Source organism: Solea senegalensis, linkage group LG10 (genome assembly GCF_019176455.1).
Source record: "Solea senegalensis isolate Sse05_10M linkage group LG10, IFAPA_SoseM_1, whole genome shotgun sequence".
In the NCBI taxonomy this organism is placed as follows: Eukaryota; Metazoa; Chordata; class Actinopteri; order Pleuronectiformes; family Soleidae; genus Solea; species Solea senegalensis.
This window is the reverse complement of record NC_058030.1, coordinates 11,549,743-11,573,790: the sequence shown is the minus strand read 5'-3', so window position 1 is coordinate 11,573,790 and position 24,048 is coordinate 11,549,743. Positions and strand designations below refer to the sequence as shown.

Sequence of the window (24,048 nt, the reverse complement as noted above, 5' to 3'; positions counted from 1 at the left end):
CTGGACTTTGGGTTTTTCGAGGGCCTCTAAGAGGAGGGAGGTGGTGGTGGGAATTTGCCCCAAAGAAAAAAAAAAACTGGAGCAAAGAAAAACCTTACAATAGCTGGTTTGGACTTGTGGCTTGCAGTGACAGGAAAGAAAAGGCACTGCAGGGTGTGATACAGCGTGGGTGCCAATTTGATATTTCCTTCAAGAAACTGAGGTAATTTTGTTAATTTTGATTTTGGCAAGTACATGCATTCTAATCTGAAAATGATTTTTCAAAATAGAATTCATGTTAGAAACACTTTCCACAAAAAATTACAAAATTGGTCATAGTTTTAATGGATGAAAGAATAAAATTAGCAATGTTGACGTAGTAATGTCTGCTTAGTGTTGTATTGGATTTTGTCTAACCTAATTTCACCTGAACATATTTTTAATTTCACCCCTCAAGTTTTTGTAATTACTGAATAACTAACATACTTAACTCATGAGGAGGAATGGTGGGGGGTAGCACTCAGTAAATCACTCACTGTTCTTGGCTAACAACAGTAAAAGACACTTAATCTACTCAAAGTGACTGACTGCTCACAATCAGCTGACTTGTGTGGCTTTCTCCACACAAGAAGGCTTCCAAAGTTTTCTTAAATTCTGTACAGAATGAGGAGCGTGTTGAAGAGAACATCTGTACTCGTCCTGAGAAGAGGACTCACGACATATCAGAGCACATGGTGGAAAAATGGTAAATACATCTTCCCATTTGATAAATGAACTGCACACAAATCAAAATATACTGATTAAAGTCAGTAATAATGAGGATGGTTTGTGAATCCTCTCCTGTCAGACAGCGTCTTCAGAGTCCATCCTTCGATATCGCGGGCATTAGCAGAAAACCAACCTGTGGTTGCCCTTGAAAGCACTATTATCACTCATGGCATGCCCTATCCACACAACCTGAGGTACCACAGTTGATCAATACCAGCAGCTAATACAAAGTTTTAACCCCTGATAATGAGTGCCATGGATGTACTTATTCAGCACAGCAAAGGAGGTGGAGGCAATAGTTCGAGCTGAAGGAGCCACTCCAGCCACTGTTGGAATAATTAAGGGGAAAGTCCATGTTGGTCTGTCATCAGAGGAGCTTGACCATCTTGCTCACTGCACAAGCTCCCTGAAAGTTTCACGCCGCGATCTGCCACACGTCATCAGCAAGGTGAGACTTCAATATATGTATTTATACACTGAACTAAGACCCCTCCCTTTCCCACAGGCACCAGGGAACTACGGTGGCCTTCACCTACCAGGAAGATGTCATTCTTTGTTTGCATTCAACATTAAATTTCCCCTTTTCACAAACTTAATTATGGGCAGTATATTAACTTTTTTGCATTGCGAGTACCAAAAACCTTTCCCTTCATGTAAATGTCCTGTACAAACGTTAATCTTTTAACGTTTCCTCACAAAAAATGATGTAACAGCATTTTTTGTTGCAATTTTATTATTGCAGTTAGATAATTTGTGTAACCACATTATTTATGTATAATTATGTCAAATGTTTTTGACATACTAAAATGTATGTAAGTACAAAGTGTGTAATAAAACTCTTTACCTAAAGACAGTTTAGGGTATAGTATTGTTATTATCATTCCTTGTTCTCTTAGGGGCTCTCTGGAGGAACAACAGTGTCAGCCACTATGATAGCAGCACATCGAGCAGGCATCCCTGTGTTTGTCACTGGTGGTATTGGAGGAGTTCACAGAGACGGAGAGAACAGTAAGCCGTTGTATATATCATATCGTATTTCTATTAACAGTCCTAAACAAACTGGGTGGTTTTGGCCTCCTTTTAGGCAGCGGTCTTTGTCAGTGTGAGCACTGACATCATCAAAATACCCGTCTGTTGCAACAGATTAATTTTAATGAGAAACACCTTCATGTTGAACACCAAAACAGTCAGGATAATGAGTTTGTATTGGGTATTTTTTTTGGCTTGTTAAGAATAATGATGCTTTATTCAAACAATGACAGACAGGCTGCTTAACATGAGTGACCAGAGACTACATTATAATTTTTTTAAGGTCTGGACATCAGTGCAGATCTGACAGAACTGGGCAGAACTCCCATTGCTGTGATCTCTGCTGGGGTTAAGTCTATTCTTGACATTGGTCGCACCCTTGAATTCCTTGTAAGTACTGTATACTGAGACCTTGTATATGTATAGACAGCCAAATGCATATTATTATGAGTTGAGATTTTTCCTTTCCTATTTATCTTTATTTAGGAGACACACGGTGTCTGTGTAGTCACATATGGAAAGTCAAACAACTTCCCAGCCTTCTTCTCTCCACAAAGTGGATTCACTTCCTCGTGCCAAGTTGGAAACCCTGCAGAGGCTGCAAAACTCATTGGTATTAGCATTTTGTAAACTTAAACCTGAAGTATTAATCCATCATCTTGCAGGTGCAGAGCATAACAAAGCACAGGAGGTGTCCTGATGTCATTTCTCTGTCTTTCAGCGAGTGCTCTGTCCCTGGGTCTTCAGAGTGGTGTCCTGTTAGCAGTGCCCATCCCAGAGGAGCATGCAGCGTCAGGTCAGCAGATAGAGGACGCCATACAAGTTGCAGTGGCAGAGGCAAGGTACAGAAAGTCTCTACATGAAATCTGTTGTTTTCTCAGAAAACGGTTCTGTTTTTAAGGTAGTACTGTATGTCTCAGTGATATCAGTGGAAAATGTATGTGGTCACAGATGACTCGATTTCGCTGACATTTTCACTTTCTGTTATCATCTTTAATCACTCAGTGCTAACGGTATCACAGGAAGAGACGTGACACCATTTATTTTACAGAAAGTCAATGACCTGACAGAAGGAAAGTCCCTTCAGGCCAGTATCCTTCAGAGACTCCGAGAGTCATGAACGTGATGATATCAAATATGTTTCCATCAAAAAGGCAGAAAGAAGACTGAGTGTCTTACTTATAGGCTGACAATGTTAACCCACAGTGTTTACTGCAAATTGTCATTGAGCTTTAATACACTGTCCTTAACCCTGTCATGTTTCAAGACATTGCTCTCATTCGTAACAATGCTAGAGTTGGAAGTCAGATCGCCTGTGCATTGTCCAAACAAATGAATGAGACAAAGCTAAAAGGGGAAACTCATTCTAGAAATCATTCATCATGCTCAGAATCAGATGTTGTAAGTACAAAAGTATACATGATGGACGTCTTTCCATATTGTTTCATTGTTTGGCCAAAAAAAACCTGCAGTGTTGTTTTCAGGTTGTGATCGGAGGAATAAATGTGGATTTTATAGCGAAAGGAAAAACAAAAACCATTGAAGTAAGTTTATTTCACAACACATACTGGATCTAAGATCATATTCATCATGTAGCGAGACATTTGTTGCCTCTTTTCAGTTTGGACAGACAAATCCAGGAAGTGTCTGTCAGTCATTTGGCGGTGTGGGACGGAACATCGCTGGTGAGTTCTTTGCCTGATTCACGTCATCACTTCACACCTGATTGTCTCACACTCTTTTTTTTTTTCTGTAAGACTGTCTGAGTCGATTAGACCACAGACCTCTGCTCATCTCAGCTATTGGAGCGGATTCAAACGGTGATGCAGTGTTAAACTACTGTAAACATATGGTATGCTGACAGCGGCAGGTGATCATTCGAATTCTTTTGACTCGTAAATATGTCTAAATGAATTTTGTAATTTTCTCATTTCTGCAAGAACACAAGTGCTGTTGCCAGGCTGGAGGAGCAGAGCACAGCCACTTACTGTGCGGTTATCACTGAAAGCGGAGAGCTGAGTCTTGGACTGGGAGACATGGACATTCACCAGCAAATCACGGAGCAGTATGTAAGTTCTGCTGACAAAGGAATTACATAACAGTCCAGCAAAGATGTTCCAATACCATATTCAAATCTTTATATAGTATCAGACCCACATTTTGACCTTACTGGCCAATTCAATTACACTACTTAATTGTTAATAGGAACCCACAAACGTTTACCAGCTCATGCTACACATGATAGATATAGTGTTCCTATGACACTCATCTTCTACCACTTTATCCTCCACATGAGGGTAACAAGGGGGCCCTGGTGCCAATCCCAGCTGACACAGGGTGAAAGGTGGGATACATCTTAGACTGGTCGTCAGTCCATCACAGGGCCACATAGAGACAAACAACCATCCACTCTCAAACTCACACTCACACCTTTGGTCAATTTAACGTGTTCAGTTTTTGGACTGTGGGAGGAAACTAGAGAATGCGGAGAAAACCCCCACAAGTTGCGAATCTTGGGTCTTTTTGCTGCAAAGGCAACAGTGCTAACCACTACACCAACTGTTTGCCCCACTCCTATGACACATATTACTTAAAATTCAGTGATTAGTAATTGATTGACATTTCAAATAGTTTTTCCCTTATCTTTGCACCCCTTTTATAGGTGTCACAGTTCGAGAAGCAGCTGTCATCCGCTAAACTTGTGTGTCTCGATGGAAATATCCCTGTCTCCACCATCGACTACGTTTGTGGCATTGCCAAAAAGCACAACATCAATGGTAAGCGCGGTGAGACGGTCATCACATGAGAACGAAAGACTGTTAACACAAGCATTCACTGGTTTTGATGTAATACCATCAATGTGTGTCACAGTGTGGTACGAGCCAACTGATCCAGAAAAGGCTTGCAAGCCTTTCCTGTCAGACGCCTGGAAGTCTCTGTCCTACTCATCCCCAAACCTGGTGGAATTGTGCACCATGAACAAAACACTGGGTTTCCCAACACCTGCAGGTAAAGAGGAGTCAATTAAAAGACAGGATACTGTGTTCTAGCAATAAACATGCCATGATGGTAGCAGATTTATGATAACTTCTATTTTAAATGACTGGATTGCTCCTGAACAAGCTAGGCCTGATTCGGGCAGTTTGAGTCATTGCACAAATCTTACAGTGAGTATGTTTCCATGCACAGTTGAGTCAATCTTTGTAGCTCTACTACGCCATTCAAGTGGATGACTGTGCTTATCCCAGTATACAAGCACGAGTGGGGAATTGATTTATAGACTGAAATCTCCACTACACTAGGTGGCGATGCGCCCCCTTTCAGCTTGTTAGTATTGAGGGGTTTGCAGCTAGTGCCATTCCGAGTCTTCCTACCATTCATGAACTTTAATGTAGTACAATCATTAACCTGACAAGAAAAATGTACTGGCCTGAATTTCACCATGTTTTTGTCACTGTTGTCTTATTCTTCTGTGTACCGGCTTCTCCTATTATTTCCGGGCTTAAAGCGTTAGTCTGACTTAGGGAAATTTCATTTTGTGCTATTTCAGCCAGACTAACACTGTGGTCGGGCTAATGCTGCGGTCACATCGAACAAGAGTTTCTGCATTCACTTTTGTGTTATTGTGTGCATTGACCTATTTTGCATCTACCAGGTTTCCTCGCTGAATTTATTCCAAGCTCTTTCTGTTTTAGATGGTCTCTGAAGATAAAACTTCTAGTGTCGTAGAGCTCTGGGTGTTAACATTACATTACATGTCATTTAGCAGACGCTTTTATCCAAAGTGACTTACAAGGGAATTGAGTACACCCTGCCAGGGGTGGAGTCGAACTTGCGACCATGATGTCTTTTGCACACGTCTTAACCACTGAGCTACCCCCACCCACATGCAGAAATTATAATTTCTTTCCTCCTTCGAGGACCAACTGAGTCTGGCTGGCTGCCGGACATGAACGTGAGGTGACATCAGTTGTAGAATCTTGATGCTGATTGATTACCGCGTCATTGTATGAGGCCAACCTTTTGCCAAAGTTGAAATTTTTCAACACGAGCTAATAGAGCAAATTACACAAAAAACATGCAGCACTATTTGTGCCAAATGTGCATCTACACGCATTGAGTCCAACAATTGCACACAGAACAGCTACACTATTTACATGTGTTTTGATGGACTAACATAACAAACATATTTGCTGCTCTTACCTGCACTAACTCATCAAAAAAAATTGTATAGTGTGTATTTAAAGGTTTAACTGTAGACCCATTTCTCTGTTACTGTTACAGTCACCATTGCCACAGATACAGATAAGTTTCTTGTTTAAAATGATAATAGAGTGAGAATAGCTGTGTGAGTTGTTATCTTGTGGGGTTGACAGTGCTGCCCAACTCTGTGGAAGAGGTGCTGAGTGCTGCTGTGACTCTCTCTCGCCCCCTTCTGGAGCACCTTCACTGTGTGGTGGTGACTTTGGGAGCCCATGGACTGTTGGTGTGTGGCGAGCACAATGCTGGGTCAGTCACCCTGCAGCCACGAAAAGAGAGAAAGGTCAGCAGTACATATATACTCTATTACTGTTTTTTATAAAGTACCTAAAAGGATTACTTGAGTAAAAGTACAAGTATCTTACCAGATAATGCCTCTGAAGAAGTCACTTTTTACAATATTATATAAAGTATATGACATTTACTGTACTTAAGTATCAAAAGTAATTTTCTGATATAAAATGTGCTTAAGTTTTAGAAGTAAAAGTATTAAAAAAAAGTGAAAAGTTAAGGGTTCCAATTCCTGGCTCTGTTGGTCTATATGTGTCCTTGAGCAAGACACTTAACCCCATGTTGCAGTGTGTGTATGAAAGATGAATGAATGGATGAATGGCAAAACTGAGTGTAAAGCAGTGTTGCTCTATTATGATGATAGGACAGTAAAAGTGGAGATATTTGTTTGCACTTGGGTTTTCAGAGAAGACAGCTTTGTGCCGTACACTACCCAGCACTGACTGTAACTGCAGAGGAAACGATGAATGTGTCAGGAGCAGGAGACAGGTGCTCAAACATTTCTCTCCTTTCTGTCTCCACCATTTTTCTCTTCTATTGCAACCAAAACGTTTTACTTGTTTTCTTGTCTGCAGTCTCGCAGGTGCACTGATGGCAGGAATTCTTCAGCAGCGGGACACGGACAGCTGTGTTCGGATGGGGCTCCTGGCCGCACGGCTGTCACTGGCATCACCGCACCCTATTTCCCCCACACTCACCTTAGACTGTGTGGATCCCGACAAAGCTCAAAGTCAGAATCGGCCCAAACTGACTTACAGGTGCATCGATTAGATTATAATATTATCAGTTCAAAACGGCTACAAATGTGAAATTGATACTGCAGTATTTTATGGTTTCCTAGCCGAACGTTTGTGATGGGATTCTTGTAAAATGTTATTTTATATTTATGACTTTTACAAAAACACAGATGAACACCACTTTCCAGGAAGTGTGCATGATTGCAAATCCTGGTAATAAAATATTACATGTTTTAATGTGTTTTTATTTCTTAAAATACAGAAAAATGCGTACTTGACAGCTAACCCAAGTTGGAGAATGTAGGTAGAAAAGAAACATTCAAAGGCCCAGTGTTGAAGAATTAGTGACATCTACAGTAGATGTCACTGTGAGGCTGTGAGGCTGTAGATTGCAACACTCTAAGCAGAGGTGGCTCCTGTCATCACTGCCTTTCCATCAAAGAACTACCAGAAATAATACCAGAAATAATGTTGTCTTTTGTTCATATAGCAAGCTTCAGTATCAAATTGTGAAATGCATGTTCATTTTATTTAATATTTTAGACTGTCGATGTTTCACAGAAACACAGAAGAATGCCACTTTCCAGCAAAAGTGTGCATGAGCTCATGATTGCAAATCCTGGTAATAAAAGATTACATGTTTTAATTATTTATAAGGTTTTTTTTCCTTAAAAAAAAGAAAAATACATACCTGACAGCTAAGTTGGAAGCCTTTAAAGGTCCAGTGTTTAGGAATTAGTGACATCTAATGGTGAGACTGTAGATTGCAACTCCTCTCATCCCTGCCTTTCAATCAAGGAACTGTATGGTATCTGTCAAAGTTCAATATGAGATTATGAAATGCATGTTCGAGCTGGTTTGTTTATTTAGTCTTTTGTAGAAATATGGCAGCTCAAGAAGGCAGCCTCCCTAAAACAAGGCCCTTATTTAAAGGGCTTATAAGTCTTTTTCTAAGGCTTTTTCAAAAATGTCACACAGTGGATCTAGGATCTGTATTAGTAATCTGTATTTATCACAATATACATTGCATTATTTATTTAATTAAATATTCATGACAATAATTTCTGTATGGTGAGTATTAAAATGAATCAGCCAATTTCAACAATTACTAAATTTAGTGGATAAGGACAATCCTTGCTAGTATTTTAAAACCATCATTTACATTATTTATGGTAAATTATTCTCCCATAGGAAATGAAAGGAGATGGCAGATCAAAGGAACCAGCAAGATTACAGCATTTTCTGGAGAAATGCAACTGTTGTAGTTAGATGGTGTTTCGCACAAGTGTTTATAACAAAAGCGCCCTTAAAGGTACGATTACAGCAGTTTGATGTAAGGGAATTTTTAAATAGATTTAGCTATTTATTTTCGGCTGCTTATCCAGGCTCTGGGATGGTTGATTGATTGATTTGTTCATTAATTTATTAGAGAATTTGTTTATTTGTTAATTCATTCTTGCATTCTTTGTTTTTTTGTAATGGACAATGGTAACCAATGCCAAGCCTTATTGTTTATTCTGAACTTCAGCACATTTTTATGTGTAGTCAAACAATTTTGTAGAAGTTACTGAAACCCTCAAAAAAAGTTGTTTAAAATGTCAGCGCTCAAATCAAATCAGGAACCTCCTGTTACTGGAATGCAGCACTTTAGCATATCTAATACTGCAGGTGTCCTTGGTCTTATAAGAACCATAAAATACTTCATCTCCCACAATGCACCTGTGCACCTGCGCCGACTCAGTGATACTGAATACTTGCCCCACTCCCTCCTCCCAACTTTAATGCTAGCTAAGATGGTGGTTTGAGCGTAAATTGTCTCCACAATACCAAGGAAAAAAAGGGGCAAAAACATCTTTATAGTCTTTTAGTAACTACAGAACAACACACCCACGGTTATCTTAAGTTGCCGTTTGTAGAAATCTTGACATTTCAGAGACATTGGGACGCATTCTCCGCCCAATCTGGTGTGACTCCCTTGGAGTGGAATCTAAGCTAAATACGGACAGGGTAAGTGACGCTAGCATTAGCTAGGCTGCTAGGTGTGTTAGCGATCTTCCATTCTACCTCATTAATCAAACGAAACCAGTGTCTTTCACGACTTCATGGACTGACACTGGGGTGTCCTCGAGCTTACCACAGTGCTGTCCGTGTTGTCCAAAACAGTGAGAGCAGTGTCAGGTGTTTTTGGTGCCAGCAAGCTGCTTCGAGTTGAGCGTTAGCCTGTGCAGGCCGCGCCGTTCGTCTTCATGAAAGTGTAGCATGTTAGCGGTTAGCACGGAGCAAGCTGTCAGTGAATATGTTGGACAACGTCTAACGGTATATCATGCGTTTAAGAAAAAAACATGTAATGTCCACATTCAGATAGTATTCATCTCTCTGTGTTTCGATTTTGCATTTAATCCACCAGTAGACCTTTATATGTTCTCCCTCAGTGAGACCGGCTTCTTTAACCTAATTTGCGCCCAATGTTAGCTTAGCTTGATGTTGGTGAAACAACATCTGTCATAATGTACGATCCAGAAGACAGCAGCTTAAGTTACCGTCCTGGCTGTTTAGGTATTTTGGGCTATACGCATGACTTTTAACAATCACCTGGTATCAGTGAGTGTAACTGCGACGCCCCTTTTACACGTAAATCCAGGAGCTGAATGATGCCGGCTACAGTTATTAAATGTTGGCATTTCCATGTTATCGTCCGTATATGCAGTCTGTGTCATATTTTAGTCACTGCTTTGCTGTCTTGTTGACCACAGTTATATTACTTTTCTCGTCCACCAAGACGCTGTGTCGAGTAAGTTGCTGTTGGAGGACATCTCTACTGTGACGTACCACAGCATCCGCGTTTGTTATCACTGTGATTTTAGCTGATGTATTGGAATGTTCAATTATTAGAATGTATTAAATGGTAATTGCCAGGTCGAAACTCAATTCCCTTTGGGTCTACATTCAGACAATCAGACAAAACTCCAAATTCACACAACAGTTTTAAACGTTATACAGTCTCATAAATGAACGATCTAGTTTTACATCCTATAAAATATGTTGTGAAGTCGGAAAACTTTCCTGTGGGGAGCAGTTAATTAGGGGTGCAATGGATGAAACTGATCAGTTGTATTGGGAGCTTTCCTATGAATACTCAACCTACACTTGTCACTTAGCTGCATTGGCGTTAACCTCGCTACACAGCTTCACTTCACATTTTTATCTTTATTTAGTCCGATGGTCGCATTTAGAGATGTCTTTTGTAAGAGACCTTGGGACAAGGAACAGTTCAATAAAAAGCACCATTAACAAAAACATACAATGACACGTTCAAAAAACTAAAATGAAGATAAACTTTATAAGAATTTATAAGAATCGTATATTAGACAATACAAAATATGACCAAAAGGGATGTATCATACAAGTTGATGACTGTTTGGAATGCATTCAATTTACCTGCATAGTATCTGAAACTGATTCTGTCATTAACGCATGAGAAATAAGTTACCTTCATTGTCACTGTTCAGAATACAATGAAATTGCTACTGATACAGATGTTGAAGATTAGGTAGTTACTGCATCTTTTACTCAAGAAATCATGCTGTAGTTTGGAAGCTTTACTTTGAGGTGAAACATTACTATAATTTGCACCTTCATTAAGGTTAAAATCTGTCATTGATTTAACTTAATGGCAATTTACATAGTTTGTGACTAATGACGGTAACCTTCCTGATAATCGATCAACTGCTTCCAAGCAGAAATAATGAGTATTTCTCTCTTGGATGGGAGGCTTTTCTTCTGTTTTGTTGGCATGCATCTTTCAGCATCTTTGTGCATTACTATATTTGCCATTTCATAGATTAAATGATTCATCAGGTATTCATGACAGCAAGTGTTAAATCTTCAGTTAATTGCTTCACCTTCATAAGATAGCAATAGCCCTTTCAGATATTGAGTCTATCGCTGATGGTATAACAGAATATACATAGCAGCTCAGTGCAGCACTGCCATAAACTACCTCTAAAAGGTGAATTGACTATTTTCTAAAAAAGTAAATCTAATAGAAAGAATCTGTTTATTTTATTTTCTTAGCCCCTGTGCTCTGACCAGCTGCAACAATCACCCTTGCCACGCCATAGGATGTCCCACAGCCCTGAATTGAAGGACGACCCCATGGAGTGCCCTCTGTGCATGGAGCCACTGGAGATTGATGATGTCAACTTCTTCCCCTGCACTTGTGGCTACCAGATCTGCCGCTTCTGTTGGCATCGCATCCGCACAGATGAGAATGGCCTGTGCCCTGCCTGCAGAAAGGTGAGGAAACATATGGATGAACATAATAGGACAGAAGTTAAACACAACTGGAACCTTGGTTATCAGTCATAATAGTGGAGAAGGTGTGTTTAGGAAAGCAAACATGATGATTTTAAATGTGTAAATATTAACATTAATTAATTACTTTTCAATACCCCTTTCAAAGTGGCTGCTCTGGTTAAATATCTGTTATCAATCAAAATGAATACACTTGGCAGTTAAGAGTATTATGTCTGCTGAACTGCTGCAGTGACAGTTTAAGTTGTCCACTGTCCTTCGTAAAGCCACATCATTTAGAAATGTGTCTTTTTTTTCTTTTTTCAAATGATGGACAAACATTCCTTTGTTTTTTTTTTCTCTGCATAGCCGTACCCAGAGGACCCGGCTGTGTACAAGCCTCTGTCACAGGAGGAGATCCAAAGGATAAAAAATGAAAAGAAGCAAAAACAGAATGAGAAGAAGCAGAAGGTGACAGAAAACCGCAAACATCTGGCCAGTGTCAGAGTGGTCCAGAGAAATCTGGTGTTTGTGGTGGGGCTGTCGCAGCGACTCGCCGACCCGGAGGTGAGTGTTGTGTTCTTTACCTTAATTTACTTTTAACTTGTATGCAACCCACTGAGTAAAAACTTAAAGATTAAAAGATGATTTAATAAGAACATAAAGGTTTTTTAGTGCAGCCCCTTGTACTCAGTCCTCAGACATAAAGCTTGTATTGCACATTAAACATGAAAGAGGACACAGTGCACCAAAAGCTTGTGTAACTATTGTTTTTCTTTTCCATTTTGTCCACAGGTCCTAAAACGACCAGAATATTTTGGGAGGTTTGGGAAAATCCATAAAGTGGTCATTAACAATAGCACATCTTATGCAGGTTCACAGGTGAGAGGTCAAAACAATGTACTCAATGTACTCAGAGTCGATAGATTTATAAACATGAACAGAATGAATAACTAAATTATGTTTAATTGGAAACCCTATTGGAACCCAAGAGAGTGAAACAGGTTAACACATTGCATATGTTTGATTGGTATATTCAATTGAGTTACATTTTCTTTTTTTTGTTTTTCCAGGGGCCTAGTGCTAGCGCTTATGTCACTTACATCCGCTCTGAAGATGCTCTAAGAGCAATACAGTGTGTGAACAATGTGGTTGTTGATGGCAGAACACTCAAGGTGAGAATTTAACAACCTTTGTCATTTTCTGTGTAACTGTTTGTTTGACCTCTTGTGGCCTGTAAAATCGTAATAAAAACATAATTTTATATTTGTGTGTATATTTTCTATCACAGGCTTCTTTAGGCACAACAAAGTACTGCAGTTACTTTCTTAAAAGTATGCAGTGTCCCAAACCTGATTGTATGTATCTACACGAGCTGGGGGATGAAGCCGCTAGCTTTACTAAAGAGGAGATGCAGGTGAAGTCTGAGAATAAATCTGTGCTCTATCCTGTATGAATTGTTAATTGTTGACAGGTCAGTGTCTAATGTTTCGTTATTAATTTTAGGCGGGAAAACATCAAGAGTATGAGCAGAAACTCCTCCAAGACCTCTATAAAATTAACCCTAGCTTTCTACAACCTCCTGCATGTGGTACAGAGAAGTCAAAGAGTAAATCCAACTCCACACAAAGGTTGTTGTTCTTTTCCTCTTTCCTTCCTCTTAATATTTCCATATGAGATTTGGATGAGTATCCTAAGTTTTATTTTTCTTTCCATCAGATCCAATAGCAATGGTAAAGATGGGTGGCCAACGCTGTCGGGGCATAACAAACTGGCCAATGGGCTTTCAGAGGACCGCAAGTCCCCTCCACTCCTCGACTATCTAGACCAAGAAGTTATCACTTCAGATGGGCTGGATACAGAGCTGGGCCCTGGTCAACACACTGCCCTGTCCCCCTTCTCCTCCAACTGTGACAGTACCAGGTAACGCAGACCACTCTTCTACAGCACATTGTGGTGCATTACAAAAATTGTGTTTCTTTTGAGTCACCATTCCTTGTTTAAAATTTCATATTATAGGTAATGAGGTTTCCACATTTCCTTATTAGCAAGGCTAGGTATTTAAAAAGTGTGAAAGGATCAAAAGACTACTCTCTATTTAGGAGTCACATGGTGCAGCTCATGAGGAAGGACATGTAGACATGAGTTCTGCAGGTTTGCCAAAATAGTAACCATAGTTTTGCATTTTTATCATCAAAACCACATCCCTCACATTTTTAAAGTAAACCATATCTAAAATTGGTGCATGACACAGTATAATCTTCATCTTTGGCAACCCAAGGAGCTATACCTGCACACCCCACAAAGGTGGTAGCCACTACAGGAGAGGCTGCCTTTCCCTTGATGCAGTCATGACAGCAATTCAGCAAAGCATGGAAGAAATATCCAAACAAATAGATGTGAAAGCAACCACCATCCGGTCCTTGCTGACTAAAATTGAAAATTGTTGAGAACACTTGCTGACCAAGTTGAGGAAATGGAGCAGCGAGTATCTGCTTATGAGGACAACGTAAGAGAAGCTAACGCACATTTTGCAAAATTGGAAAAGGAGATGCCTTTTTGAAGGACAATGTGGGAGACTTGGAGGATAGAAGCAGGTGTAGCAACATTAATATTCTCAACCTCCCAGGGAAAGTTGAGGGCAACGGAGCTGATATACGCAGATATACTCGCACTGAAATCTTCTCTACTTCCGTCATCTGTAAGAATGCTCACCACAATGGTGAAAACACACAGATCCTGACCTGCAACTGCAAAACTTTTTCACCTGTAAGGATGAGGAGAGGACCATATACATTGTGAGGCATGAAGAGAAAAATTGCTTCACAAGCAACAGAATTCTGCACTCCTGCAGTGTCTGAAAGATGCCTTCAGAGAAGGTCAAGAGAAGCCTTTGGCAGAGGCCTATCGAACAGTTTTCTGCATCATCCAGCTAAACTATGGATTAACAACGAAGGAAACATCAAGTGGCTAGCCACACCAGCTGCTGCACCTTATTTATTTATTAATTTTTTACCATTGATAATGAAGGCTGTGTTCCCTTCACTGGTTCAGTTGCGTGCAGAGCGCCTCCACACCGGTGTGAGTACACCACAGTTCCACGTGATGGATGATTTGCTTTGACTGTCACCATTTGACTCTGACAGTGACAACTGTTCGATTTGTGGCTGGCATTACAGATAGACACTTACCGAAATTATTTCATGTCCATACTTTCATAGTTTGGTTGGTGATATCATCGTCGCCCTTCCTCATGTAATATGATAATTGTTAGTCAGGGCAAATATTGATATTTTAATTAACAAATTAAGGTGCTCTGAGTAAACAGTCCCTTTCAATTTTACATGCTAGTTGTTATGGTGGCGCTCCTCAAAAGAATGAGGGAAACTTGGGTGAAAGTTACCCAGTTGAAGAAGAGAGAGTTTATTGTGGGATAATGGCTGAGAAAGCTACATTAAGAGACACCACATCCATTTTCTATGCATGGACTTAATGCACTGTGGTCTCTATGTTGTGAATAAATAGAGCAATCCTGCACTTTTAACTTTTCACAGACATTTTGTTTTCTTCAGTTGGACAGATATCGTGATGTATTGCTATATGATTGTCTTGAATTCTATTGATTATCAAAGAATTGTTGTATCGTGATATTGTTGGTATCGTGGACCCTGTATTGTGAGGTACCCTGTGATTCCCACCCCTAATTTATACTGTATGTTACAACTGCGCTATGATCCGATTTAATGTCCCGTCTTTAATTGTCATGAATTGGTTTGAAGAAGCTGCTGTGCTGTTCCCCACAGTGTCTTCAAACGATTTGATAGCCACTTTGACTGGTGTTTTAGCTCCCTCACCATGGTTAGAAAGCACATACGTAGTGTAATCTGGACACCCTTGCTTTTTGCTGACATACGATGGACACAAGGTCTGTTCATTTATTTCTTCCCACTTGGATTTGTGCGTTACTTTGTCTCTAACTTGCTAAAGTTAATTTTTCCTGCTCCACACATAATCAACTGCTCTGCTCCCTCTCTCGCTTGACCAGTCACACAATGCACACCTACATACCCAAGCACACAAACAATATGGCTCTTAAAGGAGCCGTGCAATTCCTACAACACAGGAGTTGCAATAGCGGACTGTGTATCTCAATTGACCCTAATGACCCTCATTCACACCTTGATGCTGGTAAAACTCATAACCTGAAACTGGGTCAGGGGGTGGACGTCCTGCATTGTTTAACATAATGGCTCTCAAGACAGGTATCCAGCCCATAGAGGCAAAATACCCGGATTTTTCTACCAGTTAGTCAAAACTGAAAAATCCTCTTGAATGATAGGTGAAACATCTTCAGCTTGCAGTTGCCTGCAGCTAACTCCTGAAAATGCAGTGACCTGGGTGACTAAAAACTTCCACAGATGGAGCACAAAGCATCCTTTAGTAATTATTTATTTATTTATTTATTTTTTTTTTAATATTAATTTTGGCGAACTGTCCAGGGTGTACCCCGCCTATTGCCCGATGTAACTCTATCCTCTGGTGGAGGATAAAGTGGTAGATGATGACTGATGATTTGCAAAGTTAATACATTGCAATGTTCTCTTAATTTGTGTCATATTTCCCCCTACCTGATTAAGTGAGGCACCGGGGCATGAGTATGTTAGAGACTCAACTTTACATTTCCAATGTTTGTCCATTTACTGTATTTAGCTTCTAGTTTTTGAGGCTAAGTCATAAACTCAATCAAGCAGAAACACAAGCCCAGAAATTAATTTTGATAATTTTCTCAAGTAATCGAGTATTTATTTGTTCCATAAAATGTGAGCAATCGAGTAATCGTTGCAGCCATAATCTGATCATAGATACCCCTTTAAAGATGCCTTCAAAGGGTTATGACTTATATCTTATGGACATGTTCTGAGTCCCTAAAGAACAAATCTCCAGGTCCGACAGCTTTCCACTCAAATTTTTTAAAGCCTTCTCTGGTAAGCTCCTTATCAAACATGCTGTACTGTGGCTAATAAAACTTTGCTTAAGTCTCTGGAATTGGCAGCAATAACAATACTGCCAAACATTTCAGCGAATCGCAGAAAACATGCATCTTATCGCTCCCTCAGTCTCTTAAATTTGGATTATAAAATTTCATCAAAACTACTTGCATTAAGAGTGAAATGGATGACATCATCCCAAACTGTTTGCCTCACTAATCTATCCCCTTTTCTTCTTGATAGCTGTAAAACTGCTTACCATTGCCATTGTCTTCAACATTAGCATTGCGGGTAGTCATTTAGTTCAAATTAACATAATTTGGCACTTGATCCCTTCTTTTTTGGTCGGAACCATCAACATCATTACCTCGTTGTCTACAATGTTTTCAGCAATGTGCTGCTGCTTCTGGTAATAAGGTTAATCTCTCAAAAATTGAAATAATTCCCTTCAACATTCAGTGTGTTACAGTTAAACTCCCAAAGGCTCTGTTAAATTAACTGAATAAAATGATATCCCACTCTCTGGGGAAAGACAAGGCTCCTGCTGTTAACCTCTCAACACATGAGATCTTGTGGCTTCCTATTGAACAATTTCAATGAAAAAGTTCATTATTTTTGTAGCTTTTAAGAAAACCATTACCATTACAAACAATCCTACTAATTTAAATTCCTTGTGTGTGGCATGAAGCACACACTCCTATTGGTTTATATATCACATTATTCTGGAAAACTTATGGGACGACCTTAACATCCTTTGTGTGATAGGAACCTTAAGAAACGATCAAGAGCAGTAGTCTGGAGTACACCATTGAAGAATGGCGTACTCCAGACACCTTCACAAATGTTCAACTATTGATTATTCATATACTTCCAGATAACACACCGATACAGACTTTCCACACATTCCCCCCGAATCCCTGTTTGAAAATGTTCTCAATTATGAAGGCTGGTTTACCACAAAATGCACGATATCTTCTATTCACTTTATTTTAAACACTCACTTGTCAATCTTCAATAAGATTAATAATAATGAAATAAATGGGAAACCGATATCCAATGCACCTACAATGATTATTTGAGTAATGTCCTTAAAATATTTCGATCTATGTTGGGTTTGACTATACATAGCCATTACTCTGCTTAGATTGCATAAAATATATCACTATACTATTTACTGCACATGCTTAGGCATTGTTCTTATCTGAAATAATTTTGGAAATGCATTGCTTGAGCAACCTCAGATACTTTAAAAAGCAAAATCTCATTAGACCCAATCTCATTTGTATTCTACAAAACTGGGACTCTGATCACTACAAAAGCCTATGGGTTCCCATCAATCTGTTTTCTATGCTCGCTTTGAGCGTGTTTTATGTATGATCAACTCTGCCATCTCTCGGTATCTTCTCTCTCCCGTTTTCTTGTCTGTGACTGTTTTGACATCCTGTCACTCAACAGCTGTCCACAGCTTCAGTTTTTATTCTGTTTTTCTGAAAACAACTGGCAAAAAGATAAGTTGCTTGCCATTACCTAGTATATATCCTGCCAGTCCATGTCTTCAATCAGTGCTGTGTCATGCCAAAATGCTGCTGTTTTAGTTCTATGTGTTGCATTCAGCTCTGTTGCACACCTGAAAAGATCCTGTTCATAGTGAGAAGATAAAAAAATATGAGCTTTCTTGCCATACTTTCATCACTGTATCCTCCAATTGAGTGATATTTAAGGGAGACCTCATCCCCCTGAGATTGTGCTCCCCTGACAACTTAATGTGGTTACACCTTGTGAACACACACAGAGATTTCATGCCTTTTGCTGGATTATTTTTCATTTCTGTACCAGGGATATGCATGTTAGAAGGGTTGTAGTGTTGTTTGTTGTTGTCTTGTAAATGTTATGGTGGAAAATGTTTCATAAAAATGTGTTAATATACAACAAATTACTTGCTGCCTTTGTTCAGAAATGTACGTACCAAAATGTATCTTTTCTGTCTCCAGTCCCAGTGACAAACCTCCAGAGTCGATCAGTTTGGTGAATGGAGAGACTTTACAACAGGTAAAACAACATCACCTTGTTACTTCAGACACATCTAAATGTCAGTGAATCAGGTCAGAGTGATGGCTTTTCAAATAAAATCTCTCCTCTCTCCTTTTCTAGATACCCACCAGTGACTCCCCCTCCCCTCCTCCAGGTTTAACTAAACCCAGCCTGGTGGTGCCCATCAGTGTGTCAGACCTCACAGCACGTTCACCCTTTGAGGGTGCAGCAGCTGAGTCCCAGTCACTCTTTTCAGACAACAGTAACTTCAGACATCCTAACCCTCTCCCTGCAGGCCTACCCCCTTTCCCCAGCTCCCCCCGTGGCAGCTCTGACTGGCCCATGACCCCTGAACCACAGAGCCTCTTCACATCAGGTATAATGGGGATTAATTATTCTTTCTTCTCTTGAGCAGCATGTTTTATGTCATCATTTGAAAGCATGATTTTACCTGCAGCTGCTTTATTTGAACAATTTTATAGCAAAAGTAGCTGAACTAGCTAAAATGTTTAAGTGGGTTTTCCCCTCTTAACAGATGAGTCACCTGTTTATCAGGGACCCAGTCAGCATTTAGCAATAATTATAAAATAATAATTTTCTGTTTGTAGTACAGATTTTTAAGGTCCCTGTGACATGAAATTAAATTTTTCAACTGTCAAAAACAGTTGACAGTTTGAAAGATTTATACTTCTACCAGATCCACAATTTTAGTTGACTAGGCCTAAAACGATACATGATACAAAGGTTACTATTGCTTACCTAATCATAACAGCTTTAAACCTTGGTCTCCATAGAATGACTCTCAATTTTACAAGTCACAATAAGTGGCAGAGAAACTAAAGTAAAGTTACGAAGGGAACAAACAGTGTACATAAGTAGCAGTCTTTGTGTTGTAAACACTATTGTTTTAGTTGAGTTTTTGCAGTGATATATGGGCATCCACCATTGCAGATTTTAGGATTGGGAGAATTCAAATGATGTGCATTCATGTAAAACAGCCACAAAGGCGTTATAGGTTCTGTAGATTTGGCGCTAAGTGGCCCAGGCAATCAAATGATTAAGCCAAATTACAGACAAAGGAGTCCTGTTTTTGTTAGTCAGTTAAGAATTTCTCAAATCATGGGTGGCTCCTGTAACTTTTTTTCCCTTCTTTCCTCACAGACACAATACCAGTGTCATCTTCCACAGACTGGCAAGCGGCGTTTGGCTTTGGCTCGTCCAGCAAACAGCAGGACGACGACCTAGGCTTCGATCCTTTCGACGTCACCCGAAAGGCTTTGGCTGACCTGATAGAGAAGGAGCTGTCTGTGCAGGATCAGAGTCCCACATCCCCAGGGCCTTTGCCCATGGGGCACAACCACGGTCCCTGCCTGCCACCCCCCAACCCAAGCACCACCTCTCACCACTTCCCAAGTGGCCTACCACGCCTCCCCCATCTCCACCACAGACCCATCTATAGCTCCTTCAGTTTCCCCGGCAGTCAGAACAGCCAGGCCAGTCAGCAGCAGCCAGCTGTGAGACACCCCTGGATGGGCATCCCCACACGAAATAACCTCACACACTTGAACCACTCAGCCGGTGCTGCCTCACACAGTAATTTCCTGGACCTGAATCTGCCCCCTCAGCACAACACAGGGCTCGGAGGGATCCCCATTTCAGGTACAGGACACCTCGGTCACAGCCTATGAAAGCAGTTCATGTTAAAACTAAAGTCAGATTTGTTGCCTAATGATTTTATTGATTAGAATTACGTGTCCACTGCTGTGCAGCATTGTTATACTCAATTAACCTGTGTTGACCTCACAGAGGAAATTAAAAACACAAGTAAATAAAGTTTTACAGTCTGTGATCACACCACCTGAGGAACTGACACATTGTTTTCCTCTTATGCAGAAAACAGTGGTTCTATAGACGGCCTAAATGTGAAAGAGTGGCAGGATGGCCTGAGAGCTCTCCTACCCAACATCAATATTAACTTTGGGGGTCTCCCAAGCTCCTCTTCCTCTTCATCCTCCTCATCCTCCAACAGTGTTAACCACATTGGTGGGCCGACAGGGCCTGCAGGAATCCCACACAGTCTGAGCTGGGATGGCACAGCAAGTTGGATGGACCCTGCTATCATCACAGGTTGAAACTCTAACTCACTTTAATAGAGAAACAACTGACAGTAATTTCATTGATGGCACTCCTTATCTGATTAAGTCCTTTATCAACCAAAAATATCAAACATTTTCTGGTGCTAGCTACAATCATTATAAAGTGCAATTTAGTTGCAACTATTATTCTGCCTCTGCAATTCCCAATTAATAACTTTATTTGAAAATGCAAAAAGAATGCCTTTTGCAGTTTCCTAACCCCTTAAGGGACACTTTTAATGATATTTACAGATGAGTCAATTGAAAAAAATCATTTGTGGAAGATTGATTAAATGTTTTTGTTCAAACTAAAATGGATGCAGCTTTACTGCATTGTTTACTTCAGTTGCACTCAATTGGTTAAATTTATGGGATGGAGGTTGAAGGAGAAGAGCTACAAGATACATTCAAGGAACCTGCCTAACTAATAATTTCCACAAACACACATGCACTCCAGTCTGTTGTGGCTGCTGTCGCCATCTTGTGGTCGTAGGTGTACCATAATGGAAGCAATGAATTGCCTTCAGATTTTGACAAAATTCTAGATGATTACAAACAATTCACACTTTGCAGTCTAAAGGTTTCTGCAATAGATACCTTTATATTTTCTGTAAAAGAATTGCACCTGTGATGTCATTCACAATTTACAAAATCATCCAGGGCTGCAAATAACCATTTGTTTCATTAAAAACTGATCCTCAAATTACTTCCTCAACTGATGTTGATTGCTTGTCAAGTGTCAAAAGATAACTTTAAAACACTTCTGACTGTGAAATGCTCAGATTGCTTTGGTCTGACAATTTCAAATTAGTTATCAAATACATTTATTATTACCTTCATGTTTTTATGTGCTTCGTTTAGATTATTTGATCTAAACTTAAGCTGAAGTAATAAACTTTGTTTGTATTCACTGCAGTGTTTATATGATGACAAGTCTCTTTTTGTATTTTTGTCATTACTCATCTATCCTGTGACCTCCCTCTCCTCCCTCAGGCATCCCAGCCACGGCGGGCAACAGTTTAGACTGTCTTCAAGACGACAACCCACCACATTGGCTTAAGTCACTGCAGGCCCTCACAGAGATGGACGGCCCAGCCAGTTCAGCAGTGCCCACACCCCAGCCCCTCCACAGTGGCCTCCTCGACGCCCATCTCCCTCTCCATCACAGAGCCGCAGGTGGCTGGGCTCCTTACCTCCCCCCTCCCACAGTCAACCCCGCCAGCCAGTTCCACTCCCCCCCTCCAGGCTTCCAGACCGCCTTCAGACCCCCAGGACAGCCCTCCACAGAGCTGCTACAGAGTGCTGCTGTGGACCGCCACTGAACACAGACTACAGCAGACACCCATCCATTCCCTCACTACCACTTTATACCCACTCATCCTGTACCCTGCTCCCCCCCTCCCCCAATGCAATACACACCAATCTGCAGAGTATGAGAAATGATTAACAAAGTAACAAACATGCTTTCTTCTTTTTCTCCTCCTTCCTTTTTGTCTACTCCGAAGGCCTATTTAGTTTTGGTTTTGTTAGTGGCACACACATTATCAGTACCCTTTGTCTGCTATCGTCACCACTCCTTAGACCTAGTTCTTGGCATAACATGGGTATTCATTGTGTAGCTTGCTGTTTACGGAGAGCACAAGAAACAGTAAAGCATTGAGCGCCCAGTGGCGACATGAGAGTTCACAAACTCCACCAAAGTGGCAAACAAACAAACTAGCTGATGTGGAGTCTTATTTTAAAAAAGTAACTAATGAGTAAGCATGAACAACATTTGTGTTTTTTGAAAGTTGAAGTTGCGATTAGTTTTTGAGGAATGAAGCAAGCTGTGAATCTGCTCTTTGAAGCTTTGCCCCAAAGACCCTCATCCTCCCCACTTTTACAGGAGACTGTGAAACGGTTATCCCTTACAGCTGAATAGGAATAAGACGAGGTGAGAGAGAGAAAAAAAGGGGTTGGCACTAGCTTTTTGTAGAGTGATTTTAAAGAAATGTTAAAAGAAAAACAAAGCTGAGATTTTGATGAGTAGAAAGTGAATGCAGATTACACAGGGGATTTGAGGGCACAGGCTATGCATGGGCTCCCTGTTAGGTAGGGACACAAATGGTCTGCTTGAGAGGCCACTTGGCCCACATTCCCTTTAGTGGAGGGCTCTCACTGGCCCTGTCTTGCTTGAGGGAAATTTTTTTGCTGAACCTCTGTATCAGAGGATAGAGCACTGCCTAATCGTGGGGAGCCAGGGCTTTGGGAGATCGTGGCACATCATGAGCACTAGGGTTAGACTCTTACTCACGGTGCCACTGTGTGGTACCTACAGTAGCTAGCCCTAACATGGACAGCCACGAAAAAGGACAGGGCAATGACTAGATGAATGAGGAAATGTCAGAAATAGTCACAAGGATGGTGAGAGCATGTTCAACCCACAAGGGCTTAAATGAGGCCTTAAAATGGACAGATGAGAGGAAGGAGCTTGAGTGGTTGGAAGGGGAGTCTTGTGTCAATGATTGCTAAAAAATATGCAATATTGTATTTGACTTCAGTAACTGTTAGTGTGTCAAACAGATGTTGCAAGACAATACTAAGTACTGTAGTAATGAATGAGCTCTCAGCCTTGAGGATTTGAGATCGGCCTCTCCGACCACCGCTGTTTTTCTTTTTGAAGTCTTAATTCTCATCTGTGTTCACTTGTCTCTCTCACTTTCTCTCTCATCACCCCACCCTGCCCCCCCTGCTGCTGTTCTGTATTTAACAGTATTCACAAAATGAACAAACTGATACAGGAGAAACCAACACAGTCATAAAATGGGTTTTAACGTAATATTGAAAAAAAACAAAACATCCTGGCGCTTAAAAGGAAGTCAACTGTCCTCTGCAGGTCTGGAGAAATGAACCTTAAATAAAACTGAAAACTCAGAGCTGGTTGTTTGTCTGCTGTTGTGTCACAGTCCTGCACTTCACTGAATTTAAATTTTGAAGTACTCGACACCACACCAAATCTTCACTGATATGTTTTTCAAACTAAAAATCACTCAAGTTTAATTCCACTTATCACCACTTGAGGGCAGAATACCTTAGTGATTTAGCTCTACAGTCAGCTCTACAACTACAGGCCAGAACACACACGGATACACAGAGTGGCACTGTATTTGAAGTGCATCATTTCATTGCTAAATATATCTTAGTATCTGATATTTATTATGGACTTTATAGTTTTAAATGCAATGTTGAACAGAAGAAGGTTGATTGCTAGAGCAGCAAACTGCATGCAGGTGTACAGCTCTGCACTCACAGGCCAATGCTGCAGTGGATTCCTGCAGCAGAGGCTGTTTTTCTCCTGTGGGAACACAACAGACAGGGACGAGCACAATTCTCAATTGTGCTATTTACAGTGCCTATTGTGGTTTTGTATTCTATTTTGAGTGAATTTAAAATTAAATGAGTGAAGAGTGTAGATTTCCTCTGAAAAACAGTTTGAGTTTATAGGTTGATTATGATGGTGGAACGGTAGTTCATCAGTAAACAAGCATTATGTCGTGT

General features: G+C 40.4%; 2 protein-coding genes across 3 annotated transcripts; both read left to right on the top strand.

The window, feature by feature from the left end:
- The first annotated feature begins 39 nt into the window (after window positions 1-39).
- zgc:136858 (uncharacterized protein LOC678543 homolog) lies at window positions 40-7,301 on the top strand. Its single transcript, XM_044036151.1, has 19 exons — window positions 40-202; window positions 642-724; window positions 827-941; window positions 1,021-1,195; window positions 1,644-1,755; window positions 2,060-2,166; window positions 2,263-2,389; window positions 2,498-2,618; window positions 2,782-2,867; window positions 3,044-3,177; window positions 3,261-3,320; window positions 3,398-3,461; window positions 3,534-3,628; window positions 3,717-3,845; window positions 4,439-4,553; window positions 4,648-4,785; window positions 6,153-6,319; window positions 6,734-6,816; window positions 6,903-7,301. The coding sequence occupies exons 2-19, from the start codon at window positions 643-645 to the stop codon at window positions 7,096-7,098; spliced, it is 2,106 nt and encodes a 701-aa protein (XP_043892086.1). The 5' UTR covers window positions 40-202; window position 642; the 3' UTR covers window positions 7,099-7,301.
- Window positions 7,302-8,852: 1,551 nt separating this feature from the next.
- Window positions 8,853-23,426, top strand: cnot4a (CCR4-NOT transcription complex, subunit 4a). 2 transcript variants are annotated; one of them, XM_044036390.1, is made up of 13 exons: window positions 8,853-9,071; window positions 11,139-11,360; window positions 11,727-11,924; window positions 12,153-12,239; window positions 12,431-12,532; window positions 12,649-12,774; window positions 12,864-12,988; window positions 13,077-13,280; window positions 18,337-18,394; window positions 18,497-18,752; window positions 19,538-20,035; window positions 20,270-20,503; window positions 21,505-23,426. In XM_044036390.1, exons 2-13 carry the CDS (start codon window positions 11,187-11,189, stop codon window positions 21,831-21,833), a joined length of 2,391 nt encoding a protein of 796 aa, XP_043892325.1. In that variant the 5' UTR covers window positions 8,853-9,071; window positions 11,139-11,186; the 3' UTR covers window positions 21,834-23,426. The 2 variants fall into 2 exon arrangements, with proteins under 2 accessions (XP_043892325.1, XP_043892326.1); XM_044036391.1 differs by lacking the exon at window positions 20,270-20,503.
- The last annotated feature ends 622 nt before the right edge of the window (window positions 23,427-24,048 follow it).

What these genes read in the sequence shown, in the direction of transcription:
- zgc:136858 (XM_044036151.1), top strand. Translation starts at nt 643, where the DNA reads ATGAGGAGCGTGTTGAAGAGAACATCTGTACTCGTCCTGAGAAGAGGA. An exon ending in TGCCACACGTCATCAGCAAG is followed by an intron (nt 1,196 to 1,643) that starts GTGAGACTTCAA and finishes TTGTTCTCTTAG; the next exon opens with GGGCTCTCTGGAGGAACAAC. An exon ending in GTTGCAGTGGCAGAGGCAAG is followed by an intron (nt 2,619 to 2,781) that starts GTACAGAAAGTC and finishes TTAATCACTCAG; the next exon opens with TGCTAACGGTATCACAGGAA.
- cnot4a (XM_044036390.1), top strand. Translation starts at nt 11,187, where the DNA reads ATGTCCCACAGCCCTGAATTGAAGGACGACCCCATGGAGTGCCCTCTG. An exon ending in TTACTAAAGAGGAGATGCAG is followed by an intron (nt 12,775 to 12,863) that starts GTGAAGTCTGAG and finishes TATTAATTTTAG; the next exon opens with GCGGGAAAACATCAAGAGTA. An exon ending in TCCAACTGTGACAGTACCAG is followed by an intron (nt 13,281 to 18,336) that starts GTAACGCAGACC and finishes TTCTGTCTCCAG; the next exon opens with TCCCAGTGACAAACCTCCAG.